We start from the raw sequence: 23,963 nt of genomic DNA, 5'->3' as shown, positions 1-23,963 counted from the left end.
ATACAAAATGTTAGCTTAAATTAAAATTGTATGTAAAAACTGAACGAAATGCATGAAAATTGCAGGAATGTATATACATATATGGCTGATGCTTGACAAACAACTTCAATTGGTTTTTATTTCAATTATAATAAAAAACAACCACACACACATGCCAACATATACACCCACCCACACACATACACAAAAACACAAACCAAAAAAATGTTCTGTTGAAGGTAGAAGAATGCGGCAACAAATATATGTTAATTATATATAAAGAAAATTGATAGCCATAGCAAAGTTCAAAATACGAAAAATGGTTTAATAAGCAAAAGTTCAACTATTCAAAATATTGTGCATAAAGTCAAGTTAATTAAATAGAAAATAAATCGAGTCAAAGAGGATAAGCGCAGGCATAGAACGAATTATCAAATGTGAACATTCAGAGTGTACCTATTACCAATACACATATACAAACAAGCATATATATATAAACATACATATATATATATACTTATTTATTTTAAATAAATTATTTCAAGAACTAATTTGTGACTGTTTCTGAATGAGTGACTACATGAGACTTGGTTGCCTAACAACAAAGGTTGCCATGCGAACTTCTGTTATTTAAAGTAGAACGTTTAAGGGCTTTAAACTGACATATCGGACACAAACAACTGTTGAAAAGGAACTGAAACATATATATATATATATATAAACATATATATTATAGATATAGATATAGTACATAACTTATTGAGAGCAAAATTTGAACGATTAACAATATGCACAGGCATCGCTATAATAATGTACAACTTGATGGGCTGTCTGCGGGTCTGGCAAGACACCAGCAGCAGCAGCAGCAGCAGCAGCAGCAACAGCAGCAACAACAGCAACAACAGCATATGCCGTTGCCACGTGGAGGAACACTGACTGGGGATGAGGAGCAGCTGCCAATGTGGCCAAGCGAGCGCATTCCGCCTGGCGGCAGCGGTGCCTTTCATTCTCCAAAAGTGGAGTACAGCAAGGAGACTGCCGAGTTACTTAAGCGTGAGTAGACGAAGTCTTGCGTGCCATTTAGCTTGCCACTGTTTGCGTTGCAGTGCTCATGAAGGAATCGAGGATGTCCATGATTATGCGCAAGCAAATCGATAATAGCTTACGCAGTGGAGAGCCACTTCCCTTGCCTAAGCCCCCTCGTCCCAATACCAGCAATGATCTCGATAAGGAGACTCTGGCTATACTGGAACGTGCTCGCAATGCTAAGCGTAAGAACTTGCGCCAAATTGAGCGTAGCGGAGCTTATGAGACGTCCTATTATCGTCCCAAAGTGGACAATCGCATGTTGAGCGATAAGGCCAAGGCCAGGCTCCAATTCACCATGGCTGGAATTGAGTTGCCAGATCCGTCCGTAAAGCCGCTACGCCGTCCCCGCGAAGATCGTTTGGTTACCGAAAATGACTTGATCAATGAATGTGAGTCCGGCAGTTTTTGTAGTTCTTTAACGCTCCATATACACGTATCTATATATATATATGTCATCTCAGTGCTGGATCAAATCAATGAGCGTGCCGAATGGCTAGCCGAAATGGAGGCTTTGGGGCAGGGTAAGAAATATCGCCCGGAGATACACGATCAAATCTCCGAGCGTTTGCATCGCATCCGTAGTTTGGAGACTAAGATCAAAATGAAGGAAGATGGAGGCTATCGCTTTGTCGACTAAAAACAAATGTTAAATGTTTAATGTATAGAAATAGTGTTACACGAGTAAATTGAAAGAACCGTTGGGCAAATAATGTTTTCTACTTCAATTGTTGGCATACTTTTGGGCGCAGAAAAGAATGGGGAGACGCTTAAGTTGTAATCATTCGTATTGTTTTATTAAAATTATTTACTTGATAATATATAATCGTTTTGTATAAGTTTAATTTGATTCGTGGCACATATTTGATACAGAAAAGAACCCACACAGCTTAATAATTTAAGAAGCGCAACTCAATGAAATTACGAGCGCTCGCTATTGGGCATTTGGCAAAATGAGCGCACACTACACGATTGAAAATACATATGAATTTGTTTAAGTAATCGAATAAATTATTGGAGTATATGTTTAAATATATAGATAATACGGCTAGAATATCCTGTTCCTATTTCTTATGTTTCCGTGCGTGTATATATATATATATAGGTATACACATCTATGCTCCATTTAAAAATAGACATTTTGTGCTACAATTGTACAAGATCGTGGATTAACAGGATGGCATGTGGCATCGGAACTCGCCTGCGGCTTCGGCGAAACGATTGCGTATCAAATAGCCGCTAATGACCTCAGCTACCTCGTGTGGACGGTCCTCGTGTACGGCGTGACCGCAGCGTGCCAACACTTGCATCTGGAAGCGTCCCTGCATCTGGCCTACGGTAAGGGTGCGATCAAGGCCATCAATGCTGGCCAGGAGCAACTGTTTGGGTAATCGTAAATTAAGGAACTTGTCGCTGAGACCCGAGAACCAGCCGACCCAATATTTTTCCGATTTAGCCAGATCGATACGCCAGGTATAGCTACAAATATTCAAAATACGTTGCTTCATTGGTGCTCACTTTACAAATCAAAAACTCACTTCTTGGCCGCATCTGTTGCAGCTTTAGTCGTTGTGGGCTTCTTGAAGTCTACGCTTTCAGCTCCATCTTCGCCAGCATTGCCCACCTCTTCATCTTCAGAAATACTGAATGCATTGGGAAACATGCTTGTGTGATGCGCCTCCTCTAGCACTTCGTCCGGCAGGGGAAGATCATTCGTTGCCAATTTATTCGTTGTACAGCTAAAACGGCAAATCAATTAAAAATAAAAGCTCGTTTCGCTATGACGTCACTCACTTAATTATCTGTCCAGGCATTGAGACTTTAGCACTGTCCACATTCCGCACCTGTCCGCTACGTATGCACCACTCAATGGCATTCGGTATACTCTGAAAATACTTGGGACGCGAGCGCAGAAAGCTTTGCATACTGGCCAAAGCTTCCATAGCCGTGCCCTCGACCACATCGATTACGGTGATGCCAATCAGACTCGGCACCAATGCCATATGAGCAAAGTGCACAGCAATTGCCCCGCCCATTGAGTGACCAACCACATAGATTTGTGGCACCTCCTCGGGATAAAGCTTCATGATCAGATCACCAATGTCCCTATAAGTATATGCACCGCATTTAGGCATCCACTCACACACAAGCCACAAATACTTAGAGAAGCAACAGGCTAACACTTACTTTGATAGTGTGTCCGCCGACAAGTCGTCTTCATCATCCACTCTACTGTCCCCGTGTCCTCGAAGGTCGACGCACAGACACTGACAGTGAATCATGCTTGTCACTTCCGCCTTGAAGGTAAAACGGATAGTGATGGAATATGATAATTGCTCACATGTACAGCATATATACATACACAAAAGTGCGCCCAGGTAAGCGCAGAATAGCCCCCACCGTGCAACAACAGCAATACAGGGCCGGGCTTCTCGGGTTTTTTAGTACGATAGACCCGAAATAATCGTTGCTCGTCCACGACTACGTCTTCCTTCTCGGTGAAGAACTCGTTCCACATACATGGCTTGTAGTCCCTAATTCGTGACTTCTTAAATGAATCTCTGTAATGGCATATCAATTAGATGTCATGTCCTTCATCCTCCTCCCACATGCATATAATTAGCGGATAAAACTTACGCTCTGCCAATCCGGCCACCCGGAATGGTGGGTGGCAATTTGGACTTAAGCATTGTTCGTTGTAAGCTTGACATTGCTTACGGATTGTCTGTTAAATACTTGCAGATGATGTATTACCAAAAACTTTGTATATTTTTTCGTTATGTTTTCTCTGATGTTAGGCGCCCGAAAACTTTAACATTCGCTGCAATGTTATTAACAGCGCATCTAAAATGAGTGTTAACACAAATATACTGGTTTTGTATGCTTGATTCAAAAATTATTCAATAAGTGATGCGAAAATATTGAGCAACAGTTGAATTAAACAACTTTTTGATTCGCGGGAAAATTACCTGTGCAGTTAGTAACAGACTTTTTAACTATCTCTTTTATGTTAACGAAAGCAAAAAAGATTTTTAACAGAACAGCTGTTACTTAATAGTTATCGATATTGTTAGATTCTTATTAGAAAACGTTGAGGTATACTTACATATTATATTTGCTTGTATATTTTATTATACTTTATTTTTATATTATATATATTCATGTTGGCGACGTTCACGATACTTCGTTGACTATCGAATAATCAGTCATATCTAGTAATGATCGATATAACATATTGTCAGATATATCGGCGGCCTAATTCAAAATTTAAATTGAAACACCCGATTGTGAATAAAATAATAATAAAAATTATAACGATGGCATAAAAGATGCAACTATTGGTAGTATTTTGAATATCTGTTTTGAATATAAATTTCACTATGAATATGTATGTGTATAAATTTATAATTTTTTAAAAACCTGTTTCTAAAAGCTCATCAATTTTTCTAAAAAAATTCAACCATGTTGCAGGGCTACAGTGAGCATGACCTACATGGAATTCAGGCTGATAACGAACAACTAATGTAAACAAAACTCTAGACGACGTCGCACCAATGAGACGCGAACCATAGTTTTTGATATCTGCCTAAACAAAACGGAAACTGAGCAAGCTTGAGTTCTCAGTTGCCCATTAGCGGTCGTAGCGTTCGCATACACTGAAAATTACACAAATTGCTTTGTCCACTTATTTGATAACGTAATAAGTCAGTACAAGTGTTCTTGGCAACTGAAAGGGTGATAATAATAGTTTGGTATGTGTACGAATAAGTACTTTCGGTTAATGAAATTGTGAAAAAAAAGAGAAAGTATATTGGTTGAAGCACACTCGAAATACCCGCCAATTCAATATATATTTATCTTAAGTCTGGCAACGCCTACATATCAGCTGTTATCTTTAGCTATTCGCTATCTCTCTCTCTTTCTCTCTTAGCTCGTTTGAGTGTCTTAGGTCTTGCCGGCGCAATATGTAAGCCAAAAGTTCGTGCACTTTGCAGTCATTTGTTCAATTAATTAATGCAATTTGCGTCAATTTAATAACTGATGCAACATTAACATAGTTCCGAAACCGATACTTGCCAGTTAGTAAATCGTTGCATTTTAATCGCTCCAATGACATTGTGATAAGGTGAGTGCCGCGCTGATAACAGGCATTTTGCACACCTTTTCTATATACATGTGTGTTTGTGTGTGTGAGTGTGTGTAGCTATATTTGTTTACGTACGTATTTTTCTTTTTAATAGCCCGTGTTATTATTATAACGGCTTAACGGGGTATTGTGACACGTTCTCTTATAGCACAAACAGTTTTTCATCGAATTGCAGGTTAAATAATGGCATCGAAAAGTGGAAATGGTACAGTCCCAGCCTCCATGGTGGGAGATGAGCATGTTGCAGTCCAAAAGCTCCAGCCAGATGCTAAGATCTATGAGCGCCTAATGTCACTGGGTGGCTTCTACAGAGAGCAATACGGCGTTGAACCAGAGTTCTATGTGCGTGTGCCAGGACGGTAAGAGGATACCAACGTGATATCTATGTAATTTGTAGCCCGATTCTGATATGTATGTGTCCTGCGATAGCGTCAATATAATAGGTGAACATGTCGACTACTGCGGCTACTCGGTGCTGCCCATGGCCGTAGAGCAGAGTATTATCCTAGCCGTTGGCACCAACAAGCAAGTGGCACAGCTGGAGCTACATCATCTGGACGAGGGCAAATTTCAAAGTTTTGATTGCGATCTAAATGACCTTGAGTAGGTTAAAGCCGATAACGTTTAATGCATTTCTGTTTACAAACTAAAACTCTTCCACTGCTAGGATCAAGCTGCCTAAGACTGGGGGTCCGGCCTGGTACAGCTACTTTCTATGTGGCATCAAGGGCATACAGGAGGAGCTGGAGGCGAAGTGGCGCCCAGTTGGTATGCGCATTGCTCTTAGTGGCAATGTGCCTTTGGCCGCTGGTCTGTCCAGCTCTAGTGCTTTGGTCAGCGCCGCTGTATTGGCAACAGGACATGCGCAGGGCATGCACTTGGATCGCAAGCAACTAGCCTCGATTTCGGCTAGCTGTGAGCAGTATATTGGCACACACAGCGGTGGCATGGATCAAGCCATTGCCTATCTTGCGAAGCAGGGCTGCGCCCAACACATTGAGTTCCACCCGAAACTGAAGGGTACGCCGGTTACGTTGCCCACAGGAAGTTGCTTTGTGGTGGCCAATAGTCTTGTGCAGAAGCGGAAAGCAGCCTCTTCCGATTACAACGAACGCGTCGTCGAGTGTCGTTTGGCCACGCGTTGGCTGGCAAAGTCACAAAAATTGCCCAACTGGAAGGAATTTATCAGATTTATAGATCTCGAGGAGGCTTGTCATTTGGACAATGCTGCTTATGTGAAGCTAATTGAGCAGCAGTTGAAAAAAACACTTTACACACGCGAAGACATTTGCGAGACCCTGGGCATCACGGAACAACAGCTGGAAACCGATTTTCTAACGCCCAGTACGCAGCATATGCAGCAGTTCAAGCTGCGCCAGCGCGCCTTGCATGTTATTCAGGGTTAGTTTCAATGGGAACTATAAATATATTCGTTATCTAACTGCTGCTTATCCGCAGAGTCTGGCCGAGTGGTGCAGTTTCGTCAGATTTGTGAGCAGCTGCAACGTCGCTCTAGTAAGCAGGACATTGAGCAGCTGGGCAAGCTCATGCAGCAGTCGCATCACAGCCTGCGCGAGCTCTACGAGTGCTCGCATCCGGATTTAGAACGCCTCGTTGCCTTATCTGTGAAACAAGGCGTCAGCGCGCGTGTTACGGGTGCCGGGTGAGCGATTCATGATAGCTCTTAATCTGCCTAATCTAATATATAACATTAATTTAACTACGTTTACAGCTGGGGCGGTTGCATTGTGGCCATGTGCGATTCAGTAAAAGCTGCTTCGGATTACGTCAACGTACTCAAGAAGGAGTACTACGCTCAATTGCCCGCTCATCTATTGGAGCGCTATCAGCCCAACGACTTCAATGAGGTCGTCTTTGCCACGTTTCCCAGCAATGGCGCCGAGCTCTTTGTACAATAATAACAGTTGCGTTTTCACACCTGTATATAATAGTAGCTAACTCTTAGCAGTTCCACGCCATATAATATTCCTATTGAACTATTGCACCTTTGTAATGCCCTAGTTCCAAACCTACTGATGTCAAAATAATTATAATACATAAATGCATGTAAAACTGCTTAAATTTAAACAAAGTCTCATGATTTGCTTCTTTGGATTGGGACACAAAATATTCCTCATTTTGAACCAAGCCTGATTTTTATCAATAAAATTATTTAGTAAACTAAGAATTTCGAATCAGAGCAAAAATAAATAAAACGATGAAAGTGCTTGAAATTAATTAATACTAAACATGCTCAGAGCATAAATAATTGACTAATTTCGTTATCTTAGTTATTTTTAATAGACATAAATTTATAAAATTATGCATCCATCAAAACTGTCTTGTCCAATTAGAAATATATTATTTCAAAGTCAAGGACAATGTTTATTAAGTCAAAATAAAAGTTGTCGAAGGGGACGATGAGTTGAGGAGTTGTTGATTACATTGACAAATATCAAATTATATAGTACACATAAGCAACAAAGTACAAACTAGAATACAACAAGGCACATGAGCTACGGAAATGGTTTTCCCATCTATCTGCGACTCAGATAGCCCGCGTTCTTGAAGAGCTTGTAGACCTGTTCGCGAGGAATCTTTTCTGCCTCGCGATGGACAACTGCCATTTCCTTGCGGGTGAGCAAGGACTCCTTCGCCAGGTTGGCCGCAATGACCGGGTCATCGTAGAATCGGGCGCTCTTGGATAGTTCGTGAGGAAGCTGCGACTCCCACTGTGCGTTTTTCACCACCGAGGGATGCGCGTCTGCTGTGGCATAACCTGTGTACGGCGATTCTGGCTCATAGGCTGCTTTGGCTGGCAGTCCCAGCGCTTGATGATAGAAGAACTGAGCACGAGCAGTGCTCAGGGCCAGCGCAAGGCAGCCGAACACACAAAGCAGGCGGGTGGACCACATCGTAGGCGCTGCAAGAGAGGAGAACATATTGTAGCTGGGCATTGTATGTGAGCCGTTCCATTTTTGTATAATTGAAAGCTAATAAATGATATGGCTATATGGCTAATAATTTGGGTGCGTTGCTCGTTGGCCGTTGGCCGTTGGCCGTTGGTCAGCGGCAATTTGTAATCTTTCAGCAAAAACTGTCAGTTACGTGCGTCATAAATTATTTACGGAAAAATCAATTATCGCGCCAACAAGTGGAGCGACTGGACACAGGCCTGAGCACGGCTCAAGCCTAACTTGCAGCAATTGTTGCCACAGCTACTGCAACGGCAACTGTTGCTGCTGCTGTATCTGGCGCTTTATCCATGAACTTTTCGCAATTGACGTTTGTTTTTGTTCTTGTTTTTGCCTTGTGATAACACTGGACAGCATTGGTCATGTTTAAATTGTCAGTCTGCTCCACATAAGCTGAAATATTTCACAGTCTTAGTCACAATTACAAATTAGCATTCGAATAGGCGCAAGCTTGGCATTTGAATAGAACTAGAGCCAAAGTCAAGGTTGCACATTTACAGCCCACTCAATGGCTATTCAACAAGGTTTATCTGTCCGTTGATTGTGATCTCGGTTTCGCCCACAATTTGTAAACGGCTCTCACAAGTTTGAACACGGGGCAACTGGAACTGACACTGCACCTGGCTGGCAAAGTTGAAACAGAAACTGTAACTGAAATCCGAATAACGAAGTGGCGTACTTTTATGTGTTTCACGTTGAATGCCACAGCAAACGAGTTTCACTCAACGCGCGCCGAGCCGAGTCCGTGCGAAAAGCGCTCAAAGCTGTCGCCGAGTGCTGCGGGCTTGAGTAGCTTTAGAGGCGTCGACACATGGGTGTATTTATTTTTTATTATTAAATTAATTATGGATGAAAGAGCAACAATTGCGTCGACCTAGGCCTAGGCCGTAGTCTGTGCAATTAAATGCGTCAGTTTTTTGTTCAACTGCGTAAAGTTTCTCATGCTCTACAAAATGCCCGCCAAAAAAGGTCGCCAGTTGCCGGTCGCTGTTTTGGGCGAATGGTGCGCACAGCCTTACAGCTTGAGTGCCCTGGGCTGCAATGCTCGACCAGGTGACACCCTGCACACGTACCCTGAGAAGGTGAGCAAGAATACCCCAAGTTGTCTAGTCGGATTGCCTCCATTTCCTTGCCCTAGACCCACCACAGAGATTACTATTCAGCTAACTAAGCTAACCAAATGACCATATCACTTAGCCTACTCGTTTATCGAGTGCTGTGCGCACAGGGTATAGTTATTGTTTCGCATGTGTATACGTGTAATTTGTTTAGAATCGGAATCCAAATCCAAGTGCGACTGCGTTTGCGATTTCGAGTTTTGAAAGTGTAGTTTGACCCTGAATTTGAATGCTCAACCAGCTCGATGTCTCAGTTTCTCAGCTTCTCAGTCGCGACTGGAGCTGAACGTGAAGCTGCACATGTTTGACCCTAATTTGTTATGGCTGCTTGTAGTTCCGCTGGGGTTATTCAACCGCTGATGTCAGCTGATGCGGAAGCAGCTCTCCACCAGGGGCTCTGGCCGAGGGAACAGCTGGGGCCTAGTTGGGTTGCCTTGAACTTTATCGTGTAGGCGGCACAGGTGCGTAGCTCACTAGGTCTTTGCGGTAATTACATTGCCTGACTCTTAGCCCCGCTCTATGGGTTGGGTGTGGTCTAACAAATTGGTCTTTATTTATTGCCTGTGTCGAATTTGATATTTAATTAATAGACATTTGTATATGCATATTTAAGAGATATATGTATATAATTTGTTTATTTGTTTTGGCTGCTTTGTTTGTATGTTACCTTAAGCTGTGCTGAACAGCTTTAACAATAGAATAGTTTCAGTATGCAATCAAATTATTTTCTCTTAGAGCATGATCAACTTGTTTTCAAAACATAAGATAGAAATATTATATTCGAATATATATTATATTCTATAAAATTTTTGTATTATCTAAAACCAAAATTTGAAATGATGAAATTTGATCTTAATATTTCTCCTCTCGGAAGCCAATCAAAATGAGGTATACTTCATTTCAGCTTGCTAAGAATATGAGCATAGTAATAGCAGCTTTTTGTTCAAGATTTCAAATTTTACGCCTTCTTCTGCAGAATCTTTATTTAATTACATCTGCAATTTTTGTCAATCACTCATGCCAAGCCATTTAAACAATGCCTAAATATAATATAAATGAATGGATAAAACTGTAGATCATGAATTACAAAATAATTTTTGAAACATTTACAAATAGCTCACTTTCATTTAACAGTTATTTAAACTTATTAATTTAAATAACAGCTCAAACTACACGCACTCGCACGCACACAAAACTCAGCTGGACGCTGTGCCTTCCGTGGCGCCAAGGCCGATGCATGCAGTTTCAAGTGCACGCAATTCTGGCACAATGCAAACGGCTTTGCACAACACGGCGTATGAGCAACATGACATCCGCTTTGCCTTTGCTGAGGTTAAGCATACGCATAGTGTGCACTCGTTAAATGAGCGAAAGTTCGCACTGACCCCACCTTGAACGGTAACAGCCCGAACAACAGTAAGAGACAGTGAGCGAGCCGTTTGCCTCCAATGTCTGCCGGCTTTTAAATGAGCCTGCAGCTCGCGCAAAGAGAAAGACAGAAAGAGAGAGGGAGACAGAGAGAGAAAAGATTAAAGAGAGAGCACTCAAAAAGTTTGCTCGCTCGCTCAACTGCACTTGTGAATTGTTCGCTTGGACGACTGTGTATGTGTGTGTGTGCGTGTGTCCGTGTGTTGGTGAGTGCATTCTTAATGCAATGGAAAATCTTGCTGGCGTTGTGGTTCAGTTGTCGTTGTGCGGTTCGGCAGTCGGTTTCTTTCAACGCATTTGCACGTCTGTGCGAAAGTCACAATAAAACTGAAACTGAAACTGAAATTTCAAAAAGTGCACATAAATTAGCAAAAATCAATGGCATAGGCAAAAATTATTGTATTATACATCAAATATATGAACATATTAAAGTGACCTGGCCCAATTTAGAAATCCATGCCACTGGTGCAATGTTTCTAAAATGCTGCAGTTGCACAAACCAATAAATTGGGCGCACAATTCGCTTGCAAGTTTAGCTTCAACTCCAACTCAGACTTCCAATCAGTTGCGCTTCGGCAGCAAGCGAAATGACAACGACCGCCATGACGACGGGTCCATCAAATGGCGTCAGTGATCTGGCCGGCACAACAGCAGCAGATCAATATGTGGAGGACATTGAATGTTTGCGCAGACTGTTTCGCTCGAAGAATTTAATTAAGTTCAGCATTGGCCAAATCGCGTGCAGCGCGGGCAGCAGCAGCGGCGACAACTATATGTCCTTGGTGAAGCGGGTGACAATCCATGATGCGGGTAAAGAAGCTGCAGAGACCCGCATCCATCACTAACACATTTAAGTCAAGCTGCGTTCAGCCTATTGATTAATTTTGTTGCTTGTGTTGTTGTTGTTGCTACACTTTTAGCGGCGACGTCAACTGACCTTGTTAAGCGAATTCTAAATGCAATATAGATATACATGTATATGTAATATACATTTGCTAAAGGTCAACACGCACACTCGCCCACACATACTCACAAAAACACACACAAGCACACAGAAGGCAACTGAGCGACTCTCTCATCACACACACACACTCACACACACAAGCATTCTGATAAAGAGCAAACAGTTTCATTCATAAAATTTACTACGGCGCGTAAACAAAAATCAGCTGTGCAGCTTGCGAAAGAGAGATAGAGAGAGACGGAGAGAGAGCGTGTGAGAGCTGCAACCGTTACTCTCTCTGTGTTTTGCTTTGCGCGAAATTTGATTTATTTTGTTTTGTTTCTTTCAGCTGCCGCTGGGAGCGCGACTGCAGCTGCCTGCTGCTCAGTCATCATAAAGCGTCAAATTGCGAGTATCTCGCGCCGACAGCTTTATCGTTGCGGCGAGGCGTTTACAAACGAGATCAACGTGTATCAGCATGTGGTACCGCTGCTCTGCCGCTACAGCCAGCAGCCGCTGTTTCCGCAATGCCACATAGCTGCGACCACCGATGGCAGCCCGAATGGGGAGCCCATTATTGTGTTGCAGGACCTCAAGGCGCTGGGCTATCGCATGATGAACCGCTTGGCTGGTCTTGAGTTGCGACACTGCTTGCTGGTGATGAAGGTAAACAAACTGCTGCAGCACTTTTCCCACAACACACACACAATCTAATGTTCATCAATAATTTTGCAGAAACTGGCGCAATTGCATGCAGCTTCACTTGCCGCACAGCATCTGGAATCTGCACATTTTGCCCAGCAGTGCGCGCACATGAGCGAAATTGTATACTGCCCGGATGCCGCAGACTTTTATTCTCGCATACTGGACACCTCGGTGCAGCAGGCGCTGGACAGCCTGAATGCCTCAAATGCGGATGGCAATCTCTCGGCGCCCATACGCCTCATTGAGCAGCTGCAACCAAAGCTGTTCGGACAGATACATCAAAGCATTAATGCGGCCGCCGCAACTCCGTTCAGCGTGATCTGCCATGGCGACTTGTGGCTGAACAATTTAATGTTTCGCTCACAGCCCGAGGAGGTCATCTTCTTTGACCTACAGGCCATGCGTCGCACCTCGCCAGTGTTTGATATTCTCCATTTCATATACACCAGCACGCACCGCCAGCTACGCGATGTGCATACGGACACATTGCTGGCTGCCTACGCAGAGGCGCTGCGTAAGGAGCTTGGGCAACAGCTGCGTCATACGCCGGCTGCCGAACATCTAGGTGAACTCTGCGAAATCTTCTCACTGCAACGTCTCAGCGAGGACTACGTGCGTCATGTGCACTACGGATTGGCCATATCTATGTGGATATTGCCTGCGGTCACGTTCGATCCCAATAACATACCAGACCTGGATGTCATAAGTGAGCTGAATCTGAATGGTAAAGAGATTAATTGTACTCAAAAGTTGACGCCCGAGTATCATCTGCGCATCCGAGACTTGGCGCTAGAGTTCTATGAGCATGGCTATCTGGACGTGTAAATATGTATAGTACTATTAGCTATTAAGCCATTTAAACCAAGTTGTTTTCACTTAATAAACACGACAAGTATTTTCTCTCATGTTATGGATATCAATCTCAATTTGATGAATCTGATTAGGGAAAGAGAAATACTTAAAGAGCTTTGGCAGTTATAACAAAGACAATTGCAGCATTTGTTGCTTCCTTTATTACCAATAATTCCTCACTATTGTAACTTAAACGAATTTTGTTGATAAATGTTCTGTGTTGGCTGGTTGTTGGTATCTATAATAAAAAAGCCAAGATCTAAAAGAAAAAACAAATAAAAGGACAAGCTTGTTGGGCGTTCCTATAAAAGCAAACATGGAATTTCATGATAGGGGGCGTAGACTTTGTATTCAGCAAGCGTCTCACTTATTGCCACCTCCGCCCCAGCCAAGAAAACCTTTGACAAAGCCCGTAATAGAGGCACCCTTCTTTCCAGGCGATTCGAGCTTATCCTCCAGGGATGGTAGTTCCAAGTAGTTCATAGCCAGATCGAAAAACAGGGGTTTGCATGGTATGGGCTCCATATCGGGCGTCAGTTTGAACACATTGGGCGCCCGGGTATGCAGCGATTGGTCCTCCTTATATTGTGAGAGGCGTTCGTACAACGGTTTCGTTGTCTTCTGCGATTTAGTGGTTACGCCACTGGCATCCTCGCTATTGTCATCTTCCAGCACGCTATACGCATGAGCTGAGAACTTGCTGCCATCGATTGAAGAAACAATTTTCTTTAGCTCCGATTGGAGTTCAAATTCAGCACACGATTTGCCCTTAAGTGCATCGTTGGCATAGTTGGAGGCGCGTTCGTACAGCGCCACTGCTTCCTTCCACTTTTTCATATCAATTAGAGTGAGTGCAATATAATAGCAGCGGAAGGCTTTAAATGTAAGCGCTAGGTTGGCCACTTCGCTCTGATATTGAGCATCCTCTTCCATGCCGCTGATTTGCTGCATTTCGGTGACATTCTGCAAGATGATCTCGTACAGACGTGCCAAATCCTGCGGACGTACGCGTTTTCCTTCGGTTTGAGCTTGGGTTTTCTGTTGATTGGGGTCATCAAAGTTCAACTTGGCCTGCGTAAATGAATTCACAGTTTAGGTGGAACGGACAACACCGTTGCATGTAGATAAATTACCTGATCAACTAAACACAAATTGCGCTGTAGTGTGCGGCTATGACGTATGTAGCTCAAGTATGCGAGCAAATATTGCACTCCTGAAACAGTTTGACCTGTGGTCAGAGAGCGTAGCTTGGGATCCTGCTTAATCTCGTCGCGCACTGCCTGTATGGCATCCTTACAATCCATCAATATGCGTTCGATTAGCTCAATCTTGGCGTCCAGTTTGGTTGTCTTGGCCAGTGATTTGTCCAGTTCCTGGGCGCTAAGCAAAAACAGTCGTACCTTTTCGGGACGCACGGTTACCTTGCGACCACGCCAATCGATCGTCTGGAGTCCCTCGCTACTCTCCGATTTTGTTTGACTAACCAGCACGTCCAAGTTCTCCAAAACACCTTGTGCACGCAGTTCGAGTATTTCGTCGATTTTGCCGCCACTAGCACCACCGCTAATGTTATACGCACAGTAGCGCAAATTGGGAGTAAACTCATTCACCTTGGCACGATACAGCTCCTGATCGTCGTCGGGCAGCGCCTTCGCCAAGTTCTCATATACCACCTGGGCACGTTTTAAATGCTCACCAGCCGACTTCCACAATTGCAGGTCAAAGTGCAATGTACCATGCATCCAGGCCACATATGCCTCGCACTCAAGTTTCGTGCGTGCATCGAATGCCTCCGTCTATGATATAAAAAAGAATTATATTTACTATAATCTGCATGTCTTATTGGCTGCACAGAAAAGTAGCTCAATTTGTATATTTATGATATCAACAAGTACTCATTCACTTACATTGCACAACTCTTGTAACTGAAGAGCATAGAAGCAGGCGCGTCGCAACTTGTTAATCAAATGGAAGCGCTTTCGCGGTTCCGTATTGGCCTCCTGTTTCAGCTGCATGGCATAGGCCCAGGCACGCTCCGCACTGATCAGTGGTATATGTATGAAACGCTCATCTGCTTTTTTCCCTGTCAGTTGGGATAACGTTACATCGCGACGCTTAAAGTGACGCTTGTCGCCTTGGGGATACTTTAATGCCTTGCGCAGACGTCGTATGCGGCGTGTACAGTAGCCACGATATCGTTGATAATCACCGTGTCGGAGACCATGTTGTTGTTGGGCATCCTTAATCATATGCAAAACTGTAGTATTTCCAAAAAATTTATTATTGTAAATTTGGTCACTTTTTTAGGTTAATTGTCTGTCTTTGCAGTTCCCTTGATGTGGGGTGCCTAAACTCACTTTCTACTGTGAAGATTTTCGCTGGTTCCGACACCAGAGTGCTGCTGTCATTTTTCTCCACAGTCTCTACATTATTTGGACTTGGCTCCTCGACAACCATTATTATTATTTTAATTCCAACAATACACCTACAACGTGTAAATATTCACGGATTTGTAAGAAATATACGAATGCACGACGGTCGGGTCGTCAAACGTAAACGTCATCATTGTTTTCCACTCCAGTGGTGGTACTTTATGAGTTAAAAGTATCGATATTTTACAACAGATTCGTACTATTTATTCGAGCCGTAACCATCTGATTGCTGAATTGGTTTGTGTAACTTATTTGTTAAAATAGTTTTATGTTTTTTTTTATGAATTGTTTATTTAATAAGTGCTTGTTTTAAATTTCATAAATTATTTACACTTACGGTTATCGATGCTATCGATTTATTAAGACCTTTGCCACCACTAGAAACTACTATCGTGCCCTCCCTTTGAAACTTGTTGGCTGACAACGCAAGAGCGTGCGTTGACGTTCTGCCTGTTTAAAATAAATTTCAGACAAGTTCGCAGGTAAATTACAAGTAAATTTGTGTATTAACATAATCACGGCACCTTGCTCAACGCGGCAAGTGTCACAGTTCATACGAAATTGTGCTGAAAGCACTTGTTTTGAGGTTATACTTTCACTGCACGCAACCTGACTGCCCCGTCTGCCGCTCCTTCCCGCATTGCACTAGTTTTGTTTTGACGGCTGCTTTTGACATTTGCAACGTTGACAGTGCGCGGAGCTGTATGATAATTGGAACATTTATAATTCAACAAACATTTTGCTTCCACTAGCATGTCGCGCAGGAAAGAAAACGAGGAAACGGACAAGCAGACGCGTATTGCCATTGTCAGCGATGACAAGTGCAAGCCGAAGCGTTGTCGGCAGGAGTGCAAGAAGTCCTGTCCAGTGGTGCGCATGGGCAAACTGTGCATCGAAGTGACGCCCACATCGAAGATAGCATCACTTTCTGAAGAGCTGTGCATTGGTTGCGGTATTTGCGTCAAGGTAAGGTAGCATGTTGTATATGCTTGAAAGTGTTTTTCTTGACGAACAGCTGTTAATCAAATTTCTTTACAGAAATGCCCCTTTGAGGCCATTACAATCATCAACTTGCCCAGCAATTTGGATAAGCACACAACGCATCGGTATAGTAAAAACTCGTTTAAGCTACATCGCCTGCCCATACCTCGTCCTGGTGAGGTACTCGGTTTGGTTGGCCAAAACGGTATTGGCAAGTCGACAGCGCTGAAAATTCTCGCTGGCAAGCAGAAGCCGAATTTGGGAAAATATGCGAACCCACCTGACTGGACGGAAATTCTAGCCTACTTCCGTGGCTCTGAGCTGCAGAATTATTTCACTAAAATCCTAGAAGACAACCTGAAGGCCCTGGTCAAGCCGCAGTATGTGGATCAGATTCCTAAAGCAGTTCGTGGTTCTGTTGGCGACCTACTCGACAAAAAGGATGAACGTGATCTGCAAACGAAAATTTGTGACATGTTGGATTTGTCCCATATTCGTGATCGAGAAATTTCGCAGCTTTCTGGTGGAGAACTCCAACGTTTTGCCATTGCGATGGTGTGTATACAGAATGCTGACATATTCATGTTCGACGAACCGTCCTCTTATCTGGATGTTAAGCAGCGCCTGAATGCTGCCCTGACTGTCCGTTCGTTGCTGCATCCTACCAAGTACATGAGCGACTTTCAAACTTATAATATTTACCATGCTAACGTGTTACTCTTTTAACAGGTTTATTATCGTTGTGGAACACGATTTATCAGTGTTGGATTATTTGTCAGATTTTATCTGTTGCTTGTATGGCGTGCCCGGCTGCTATGGTGTTGTGACTATGCCTTTCTCAGTACGTGAAGGTATCAACATCTTCCTGGACGGTTTTGTACCTACTGAGAATATGCGTTTCCGCACGGAGTCGCTCACTTTCAAGGTATCTGAATCGGCTACGGAGGAGGAGATTAAACGCATGAATCATTACGTTTACCCATCCATGGTTAAAACGTTAGGCAAGTTCGAGTTGACCGTAGAGAAAGGTCATTTCAGTGATTCTGAGATCCTGGTGCTGCTTGGTGAGAACGGTACGGGAAAAACAACGTTTATTCGCATGCTGGCTGGTAATCTGCAGCCGGATGGTGAAGTTGAGCTGCCCATGCTGAACATTTCGTACAAGCCGCAAAAGATTTCACCGAAATTCCAAAATCATGTGCGTCATTTGTTGCATGACAAGATTCGCGATGCCTACGTGCATCCGCAGTTTATTGCGGATGTCATGAAGCCCATGAAAATCGAAGAGATCATGGATCAGGAGGTGCAGAACCTTTCTGGCGGTGAATTGCAGCGTGTGGCCTTGGTGCTCTGTTTAGGCAAGCCAGCTGATGTATACCTTATTGATGAACCTTCTGCCTATCTGGATTCTGAGCAACGTTTGGTCGCTGCCAAAGTGATAAAACGGTAGGTATTTGATTTTTTTATATTTACTGAGTTTTATTTCATTTGATTTTTCGAATTTGCAGTTATATTTTGCACGCGAAGAAGACTGGCTTTGTGGTAGAGCACGATTTCATTATGGCCACGTACCTCGCAGATCGTGTCATTGTTATTGAGGGTCAGCCGTCGGTGAAGACCACTGCATATTCGCCCCAATCTCTACTCAATGGCATGAATCGATTCCTTGAGCTGTTGGGCATTACCTTCCGACGAGATCCCAACAACTTTAGGCCGCGTATCAATAAAAATAACTCGGTCAAGGATACGGAACAGAAGCGCTCTGGACAGTTCTTCTTCTTGGAAGATGAAGCTGCGTAATTGTGTATAGAATTGATTGCCGTCAGCTTTGTTTGAGAACTCGGGTTTATTCGTTCTACTGTACAAGCTATTCGCGTTTTTCTCTTTAAAAGTCACCTTATCTTTTTATTGCATTTTTTAACAATGACACATCTTGAAACATTATTTTCGTTATTTTTGTGCAGAATTACAAACAATCGAGCATATTAAGAGTTCTTTAAAGTGAGTTTTTTTACAAACACCGAAAATAAACTATATATAAAAACAAATACAATAGGAAAACCAATTTTGTATAGTCGAAATAAATTAATTTACTTTTTAGAAAACGGCAAAATAAACTGTGTTTTATTTATTGTCACAATTAGTGTATAATTCATATTCAATCCACCTTAGACTTAAAACGCAACAGGTGGCAGCGCAGAAGTGGCAATGGCAAGTTTTGCCAGGGGTTTTGAAAGAATTTCATTAAAATAATTGCTTGAGTTTGGCAAAATAATACGCATTTATTGCACTTAATTATTAATTAGCATAGTACACTCAAAATACGCACAATAGAAATATATAAATATTTGCATATAAATTACATAAGAATTTCTATGATTTCAAATACGATCACAATTCGAAAGAAACATAATATTTTATCATACTAACTACAAACATTTATATTAACACATGCATATGGGAAAGACATGTATAAACCAGAGCTTGACATTATTTATATTTTCATTTATGAATGCTTTAAAAGCATTAAATGAATGCGATTCAAAATGTACAAAATACCAACTTTTCGAAAAGGCAAATTTTTTTTAAATTGAACAATTACATTTGATCTGCTGCTTAGCGGAGTTGACTATAGTTAAGTAATAATTGTAAATTTGAAGACTTATTTTACTACAAATTCCATACATGTAAATGCGTCAAAAATTGACTCAAATTGTTATACATTTGATAATCTTATGTGCAAGTTTCAAGAGAGCTTTGTTAAAGTACACAGAGAAAGGAGATCGCTTTGTAATTAGATTGAGAGAGCTTCAGATTAAAACTGTTTTATAGATTACAATGTTAAATGGACATTTAGTCAAAAATGTTGGGTTACTCTGTTTGATCGAAAATCAGATCTTTTTTCTTTTGATTCTTGGTTTGTTTTCTGTTCTTTTCAGCAATGTTTATAAATGGAACTTTTCAAGACTTAGTCATTAGTGTTGAACTTTCATACAAAATAAAAGTTGCTTAAATAATTGATTCAAAATGGCTACAGAAAGTATCAAAAATAAGTGTATATATGTATGTACGTAAGTATGCATATATATATATATATATATATATATATATATATATATATATATATGCATATATATATAAAATATGGTTAGAGAGACACAGAGACAACTGCGCAATGAGGTAGATAACCAACTCATGCATTCTCCACATCATGTAATTGTGCCGCGACTTCCTGACTTAGTTCCACAGCCTGTTTACGTAGTTTGAACGCCTAAAACCAAATAGTAAATCGTTTTATTTAATTACAAATGCACAACGTGCGCTCAGATTTAGTTACATTTACCTGTGTTCTCAGCTCTTTTTCACGTGTAATCAGCTCATTTATTTGTGTCATGGTAGTTGCTAAATTGCGTTGATCAATCACCCAACGCAAATAGAGTTCTTTAAATAAATCAAAAATGTATATAATTAATAAATTTTATGCTATATAAAAAAAACGAACCGCTCCACAATTCCAAGCTAATGGGTGCCACAGATGGCCAAATCACACTGGCATTTGGTTCATACAACGGATTAAGTAAGGTTTGCAATACATCTGGCCGATTAAGGTACGACCACAAGCTGGTGGTCCTTGTGTGCACTTGCAGCTCGTGTCGCTCCCGTTCTGAGTTGCACAAAAACGTGCCATATTGCGAGAAGTAGCTGTGCTCAAAGAGCAATATAAGGAGCTGCGTGCTGAACTCAAAGCTGCACGGAAACTGCGTAAACAGCTGAAATATGCAATCCAGAAAGAGAACGAAGGTAGCACCCGAGCTCTTGTTCCGCATCTGATGTGGCGTGTAGCAGGAATAGCGATGTCGCGATGCGAAAGGATGACCCGCCTGGATCCACTCACGTTCAATCAAAGCTTGCAAGCTGCAATGCGATATTAATTATAATTATAATAATGTGCTAGAATACGTCACAACTAACCCGCGCACTGTGCGGCAGTCTGGATTTAAGATGATTTGCACCAACGATGTTACAATCAGGGTTGAGTCCAGCCCTTTAGCGCCGTGCACCAGCACTGGACTACCCTCCTGGTCCAAGCACTGAGCTACCACGCAAGAAGCATTCAACGAATTGAGCACTAGGCTTAACCACCCGCTGCTCTCCAGACGCGACAGCCACTTATCTGTGCTGCATCCAATATCATTGCAGGCCTCAATGAGTTTCGCAAAACTGTCCAGAATGGAGGCAGGTGAGCTGACATTGCCGATTGCGCGATTCACCTTCTTCCACTGCGAGTAGTGCAAGTCAGTTTCCGTGTTCGATTTGCCCTTGCCCCATGTGTCGACAATAAAGCCCTTTTTACTGCGTCCCAGCACAAGATTGAGTATCGCTTCATCGGCTCGACAGCGCTTGATACCCTGTATGGACAACGGCTGTGCGCTGCGCATCAGTATGGCCTGTGTGCAGGAAATAATAAGTTAATTTAATTATATTCTTAAACAGATCAACAATCTAATTAAACTGACGCCGTTCTCATGCCTGTAGCTGAGCAATGGGAAACGTCCGCCATCTCGAAATGCAGCGGAGAGTGCGATTTGTTCATCGCTAATTGCTTTAGGTACAATCAGTGTGGCGCCATATGTGGCACAGACGCCAAAATCATTGTTGACGTGGCTGATGCGCCACTCACAGGCCGATACAAAGCTGCCACTGCAGCTGCCAACCAACGCAGTTGCCGCGTCCAATGCAAAACCATTTTGCAGTGGATGGGGTATGCTGCTGATACCGATGCCAACAGACGATGTAGAAGGCGTGCAAATTGTTATGTTAGCCACATTTGGTGATGAGGCACCGCCCATACTCATGCCGCTAATAAGATGCGCAAATTCCAGCTCAGGTCTGCAATAAGGTCCGTCATAGTGGGATATTAATAAAATGATTTTTTGAACAAACCTGAACATGGTAAAGCCATCCTCTAGTATTGAATACATGGGTCTGTAGAAGAATGGATACTCCAGCTCTACGTTCTGTATTGCACTGAGCGCCTCCAAAGAGGCGGCCACATTGAAAAAGTCTTTGGCATATTTGATCTCCAGAGATATAATACGCAAATCCTTGCACTTAAGTGTTATGATGCCGCCCATGACAATGTTCTGGCCCATGCTCGGCTTCTTCTCCACGCAATCGATGTTCTTGTGCAGCAGCTGGAAAATGCACAATGTAATTCAATTAACAGTTAACTAGCAGAAAGCAATTTTTCGCTTCACTGGAGGTTTACCCATAGCTCCTGTGTGTTCTCCTGGCGTGCGCTGAGCAGTAAATGGTGACCCGTTATACACAGGGTGCCCTCAACTGTTGCATTTGTTGCATTGGTATGCAGAAATACCCCATCCAATTTGGGTGTTTTTATCAGATCAGCGAACTCCATGTCATCCAGGCACCCACCCTTGACCTACACACACACGCACACAAATTGTGACTGACCACCCACGGAGCGGTGATTTTGTTCACGCTAATTAACTTTCTGCATTTTGCCTGCGGAGCTGCCGCAGCGGCTGCTGCTGTTGTTTTTGTTATCGTTGTTGCCACTTGATTGCTTCTTCTTCCGCTACCCGCCTTTTCCTATTTTTACTTTGCTAAGCGAGCAACAGCAGTGTGGGTGTTACAATGTAAAGGAAAGCTAAGCTTGCATTATTCGGTTGCTGCAAATATGTAAGCACTCAGCACACACACCATTAACATTTATTACTTTTTTTAAATTATTATTTTATGCTAAAATAGCAGTTTTGTACATTTTGCAAGCGATAACGGTGTGTAGCCGTTCACTACGAAGCGCGGACACACAACGAATAAAGCTCAAGCAGCCGTATATTCGGTCAGCCAACGGCGTTGAAAAAATACATGCCAACCGCCCCTATGCGCGCGCAATTCAAATAAAAAACTATCGGTATAAAAATCACACGCCAAATAGATATATATTTATATAAATATTTATTTATACGTAAAAGTAATTTTCAAAAGATTTGTTTACAAAAAATAGGGAAGTTATCCTTTTTCGTCTGTTCCATGGTATTGAAACCAAGCACAACACTCGTCAGTATTTGTCTTTCAGGCTTATAAGTTAGGGATTCTCATTTGTTTCCGTTTATTTTGTATCCTTCGGATTGTGATCGTGTGAATTTAATTTTTAAACATAATAGAAAATATACCTATATATGTATTTTTGCGAGTACGCGTGTTTCGTTTGTAGTTATCGAAAAAAATTGCTTTTCTGGTAATTGTCACAATACGAATATATATGTAAATACTTAACAGCTTTAACGTACAATAAATGTATTGCAAATATACGCATCAACCAACTAACACACAGTTAATAGATGTGTAAACTATATATTTTTTCTTTTGTTTTTTTTTTCGTATAAGATATCACAACAGGATGCCAAAAATTGCCTAAAGCACGAGAATGAGGTGAGAAAGTGAAAGCATATATAAATAATCAGCTAAGTAAAATAATAATAGAAACGAAAGATTATCATTGGCGATACGCTTTATTTTCTCGCTAAAACATATGATTTTCGATTCTTTGTACCAACAACTTAAGCTACGTATAAGTAAATAAAATTATACTAAAATTAAGCACTTATAACGAAATTATGAATCGAACTGCAAATGAATTATTTAGCAAAAAAAAAATGTTTTCTGGTTTTCAGTTTGTTTTTAGATGTAAATGTAGTGTTTCATGTGAATATTTACATTATGCAATATTAGAACAAAGAAATGCACAAAGAAATTGGAATGCATAAACAAAACGAAAAGTTTGTGAAGAGGAAGACATTTATGCAATGGATAAATTAAAAACAATTCTAAATATGGCAATTGACAAAAATGTATGTATGTAATGTAAATACGTATTATTAAATATAACGATTATGCGATATTGGAAGAGCTTTGGAAACAAATCGGTGGAAGTAAGTTAATAAGCTAACAAACATAATTTTGTATTAACAATTTACTTTTTGTTTTTGTTTTGTTTTGTTTTGTGTTGTTTAAATTTAACATGAGAAATTAAATGCATTCAATAAATATGTATGTGTATGTAAAATGGAAGTAAATTTGTTCTTAACAACGCTTGGTTTTTGTTTTTGCTTTGTGTGCCAGAGCCTTCAATACATATATTTAAGTATACATGTATATTAGCTGTATGACAGTTAAATATATATCTATATAAATGTAAATATGTGTGTAATGTGTAAGTATATGTAAATGTACATATGTTTGCATGAATGTGTCTGTAGCATTCGTATAAAACATTAGCTTTCACAATTC

General features: G+C 41.6%; 8 protein-coding genes across 12 annotated transcripts; 4 read left to right on the top strand and 4 right to left on the bottom strand.

Annotated features, from left to right (window-relative positions):
• The first annotated feature begins 692 nt into the window (after window positions 1–692).
• LOC111599781 (UPF0193 protein EVG1 homolog) lies at window positions 693–1,778 on the top strand. The gene is made up of 3 exons (XM_023315551.2): window positions 693–1,032; window positions 1,086–1,457; window positions 1,530–1,778. Exons 1-3 carry the CDS (start codon window positions 768–770, stop codon window positions 1,703–1,705), a joined length of 813 nt encoding a protein of 270 aa, XP_023171319.2. The 5' UTR covers window positions 693–767; the 3' UTR covers window positions 1,706–1,778.
• Window positions 1,779–1,883: 105 nt separating this feature from the next.
• Window positions 1,884–4,115, bottom strand: LOC111599780 (protein phosphatase methylesterase 1). Its single transcript, XM_023315550.2, has 7 exons — window positions 4,035–4,115; window positions 3,703–3,909; window positions 3,428–3,626; window positions 3,253–3,362; window positions 2,860–3,171; window positions 2,604–2,804; window positions 1,884–2,544 (listed from the first exon to the last, which is right to left on the bottom strand). The coding sequence occupies exons 2-7, from the start codon at window positions 3,774–3,776 to the stop codon at window positions 2,235–2,237; spliced, it is 1,206 nt and encodes a 401-aa protein (XP_023171318.1). The 5' UTR covers window positions 3,777–3,909; window positions 4,035–4,115; the 3' UTR covers window positions 1,884–2,234.
• A 564-nt stretch (window positions 4,116–4,679) lies between these two features.
• Window positions 4,680–7,300, top strand: LOC111599786 (N-acetylgalactosamine kinase). 4 transcript variants are annotated; one of them, XM_030223435.1, is made up of 7 exons: window positions 4,680–4,817; window positions 4,997–5,191; window positions 5,388–5,571; window positions 5,642–5,815; window positions 5,880–6,613; window positions 6,671–6,875; window positions 6,945–7,300. In XM_030223435.1, the coding sequence occupies exons 3-7, from the start codon at window positions 5,396–5,398 to the stop codon at window positions 7,129–7,131; spliced, it is 1,476 nt and encodes a 491-aa protein (XP_030079295.1). In that variant the 5' UTR covers window positions 4,680–4,817; window positions 4,997–5,191; window positions 5,388–5,395; the 3' UTR covers window positions 7,132–7,300. The 4 variants fall into 4 exon arrangements, with proteins under 4 accessions (XP_030079295.1, XP_030079292.1, XP_030079296.1 ...); XM_030223432.1 differs by having other exon boundaries at window positions 5,370–5,571; XM_030223436.1 differs by lacking the exon at window positions 4,997–5,191.
• A 191-nt stretch (window positions 7,301–7,491) lies between these two features.
• LOC111599837 lies at window positions 7,492–8,832 on the bottom strand. 2 transcript variants are annotated; one of them, XM_023315632.2, is made up of 2 exons: window positions 8,771–8,832; window positions 7,492–8,135 (listed from the first exon to the last, which is right to left on the bottom strand). In XM_023315632.2, exon 2 carries the CDS (start codon window positions 8,125–8,127, stop codon window positions 7,750–7,752), a length of 378 nt encoding a protein of 125 aa, XP_023171400.2. In that variant the 5' UTR covers window positions 8,128–8,135; window positions 8,771–8,832; the 3' UTR covers window positions 7,492–7,749. The 2 variants fall into 2 exon arrangements, with proteins under 2 accessions (XP_023171400.2, XP_023171399.2); XM_023315631.2 differs by lacking the exon at window positions 8,771–8,832 and adding an exon at window positions 8,613–8,637.
• Window positions 8,833–11,005: 2,173 nt separating this feature from the next.
• LOC111599802 lies at window positions 11,006–13,279 on the top strand. Its single transcript, XM_023315581.2, has 3 exons — window positions 11,006–11,543; window positions 12,026–12,342; window positions 12,412–13,279. Exons 1-3 carry the CDS (start codon window positions 11,321–11,323, stop codon window positions 13,204–13,206), a joined length of 1,335 nt encoding a protein of 444 aa, XP_023171349.2. The 5' UTR covers window positions 11,006–11,320; the 3' UTR covers window positions 13,207–13,279.
• A 92-nt stretch (window positions 13,280–13,371) lies between these two features.
• LOC111599794 (signal recognition particle subunit SRP68) lies at window positions 13,372–15,818 on the bottom strand. The gene is made up of 4 exons (XM_023315570.2): window positions 15,591–15,818; window positions 15,141–15,490; window positions 14,367–15,029; window positions 13,372–14,304 (listed from the first exon to the last, which is right to left on the bottom strand). The coding sequence occupies exons 1-4, from the start codon at window positions 15,688–15,690 to the stop codon at window positions 13,597–13,599; spliced, it is 1,821 nt and encodes a 606-aa protein (XP_023171338.2). The 5' UTR covers window positions 15,691–15,818; the 3' UTR covers window positions 13,372–13,596.
• A 235-nt stretch (window positions 15,819–16,053) lies between these two features.
• On the top strand, window positions 16,054–18,684 carry LOC111599793 (ATP-binding cassette sub-family E member 1). Its single transcript, XM_023315569.2, has 5 exons — window positions 16,054–16,147; window positions 16,418–16,631; window positions 16,704–17,314; window positions 17,376–18,092; window positions 18,155–18,684. Exons 2-5 carry the CDS (start codon window positions 16,419–16,421, stop codon window positions 18,444–18,446), a joined length of 1,833 nt encoding a protein of 610 aa, XP_023171337.1. The 5' UTR covers window positions 16,054–16,147; window position 16,418; the 3' UTR covers window positions 18,447–18,684.
• A 1,110-nt stretch (window positions 18,685–19,794) lies between these two features.
• LOC111599787 (myotubularin-related protein 9) lies at window positions 19,795–22,471 on the bottom strand. The gene is made up of 7 exons (XM_023315562.2): window positions 21,916–22,471; window positions 21,591–21,841; window positions 21,164–21,536; window positions 20,619–21,094; window positions 20,149–20,561; window positions 19,990–20,087; window positions 19,795–19,917 (listed from the first exon to the last, which is right to left on the bottom strand). The coding sequence occupies exons 1-7, from the start codon at window positions 22,063–22,065 to the stop codon at window positions 19,840–19,842; spliced, it is 1,839 nt and encodes a 612-aa protein (XP_023171330.1). The 5' UTR covers window positions 22,066–22,471; the 3' UTR covers window positions 19,795–19,839.
• Between the last annotated feature and the right edge of the window lie 1,492 nt (window positions 22,472–23,963).

Source organism: Drosophila hydei, unplaced genomic scaffold, assembly GCF_003285905.1.
Source record: "Drosophila hydei strain 15085-1641.00,03,60 unplaced genomic scaffold, DhydRS2 tig00000001-arrow-pilon, whole genome shotgun sequence".
In the NCBI taxonomy this organism is placed as follows: domain Eukaryota; kingdom Metazoa; phylum Arthropoda; class Insecta; order Diptera; family Drosophilidae; genus Drosophila; species Drosophila hydei.
Note: the sequence above shows the minus strand (reverse complement) of the source record. Positions and strands in the feature narration are given on the sequence as shown.

Excerpts from the sequence above, each read along its gene's own strand:
- LOC111599781 (XM_023315551.2), top strand. The coding sequence starts at position 768 with ATGCACAGGCATCGCTATAATAATGTACAACTTGATGGGCTGTCTGCG. Across the intron at positions 1,033-1,085 it reads GACTGCCGAGTTACTTAAGC|TGCTCATGAAGGAATCGAGG; the intron begins GTGAGTAGACGA and ends TTTGCGTTGCAG. Across the intron at positions 1,458-1,529 it reads AAATGACTTGATCAATGAAT|TGCTGGATCAAATCAATGAG; the intron begins GTGAGTCCGGCA and ends ATGTCATCTCAG.
- LOC111599780 (XM_023315550.2), bottom strand. The coding sequence starts at position 3,776 with ATGTCAAGCTTACAACGAACAATGCTTAAGTCCAAATTGCCACCCACC. Across the intron at positions 3,363-3,427 it reads TTACCTGGGCGCACTTTTGT|GCGGAAGTGACAAGCATGAT; the intron begins GTATGTATATAT and ends TTTACCTTCAAG. Across the intron at positions 2,545-2,603 it reads GCAACAGATGCGGCCAAGAA|CTATACCTGGCGTATCGATC; the intron begins GTGAGTTTTTGA and ends GAATATTTGTAG.
- LOC111599786 (XM_030223436.1), top strand. The coding sequence starts at position 5,396 with ATGGCATCGAAAAGTGGAAATGGTACAGTCCCAGCCTCCATGGTGGGA. Across the intron at positions 6,614-6,670 it reads CGCCTTGCATGTTATTCAGG|AGTCTGGCCGAGTGGTGCAG; the intron begins GTTAGTTTCAAT and ends GCTTATCCGCAG. Across the intron at positions 6,876-6,944 it reads GCGCGTGTTACGGGTGCCGG|CTGGGGCGGTTGCATTGTGG; the intron begins GTGAGCGATTCA and ends CTACGTTTACAG.
- LOC111599802 (XM_023315581.2), top strand. The coding sequence starts at position 11,321 with ATGACAACGACCGCCATGACGACGGGTCCATCAAATGGCGTCAGTGAT. Across the intron at positions 11,544-12,025 it reads GGTGACAATCCATGATGCGG|CTGCCGCTGGGAGCGCGACT; the intron begins GTAAAGAAGCTG and ends TGTTTCTTTCAG. Across the intron at positions 12,343-12,411 it reads ACTGCTTGCTGGTGATGAAG|AAACTGGCGCAATTGCATGC; the intron begins GTAAACAAACTG and ends ATAATTTTGCAG.
- LOC111599794 (XM_023315570.2), bottom strand. The coding sequence starts at position 15,690 with ATGGTTGTCGAGGAGCCAAGTCCAAATAATGTAGAGACTGTGGAGAAA. Across the intron at positions 15,491-15,590 it reads GAAAATCTTCACAGTAGAAA|TTTTGCATATGATTAAGGAT; the intron begins GTGAGTTTAGGC and ends GAAATACTACAG. Across the intron at positions 14,305-14,366 it reads ATTTGTGTTTAGTTGATCAG|GCCAAGTTGAACTTTGATGA; the intron begins GTAATTTATCTA and ends TCATTTACGCAG.
- LOC111599793 (XM_023315569.2), top strand. The coding sequence starts at position 16,419 with ATGTCGCGCAGGAAAGAAAACGAGGAAACGGACAAGCAGACGCGTATT. Across the intron at positions 16,632-16,703 it reads GTTGCGGTATTTGCGTCAAG|AAATGCCCCTTTGAGGCCAT; the intron begins GTAAGGTAGCAT and ends ATTTCTTTACAG. Across the intron at positions 17,315-17,375 it reads TCGTTGCTGCATCCTACCAA|GTTTATTATCGTTGTGGAAC; the intron begins GTACATGAGCGA and ends CTCTTTTAACAG.
- LOC111599787 (XM_023315562.2), bottom strand. The coding sequence starts at position 22,065 with ATGGAGTTCGCTGATCTGATAAAAACACCCAAATTGGATGGGGTATTT. Across the intron at positions 21,095-21,163 it reads GCTACAGGCATGAGAACGGC|GCCATACTGATGCGCAGCGC; the intron begins GTCAGTTTAATT and ends TCCTGCACACAG. Across the intron at positions 20,088-20,148 it reads TAGCTTGGAATTGTGGAGCG|AACTCTATTTGCGTTGGGTG; the intron begins GTTCGTTTTTTT and ends ATTTATTTAAAG.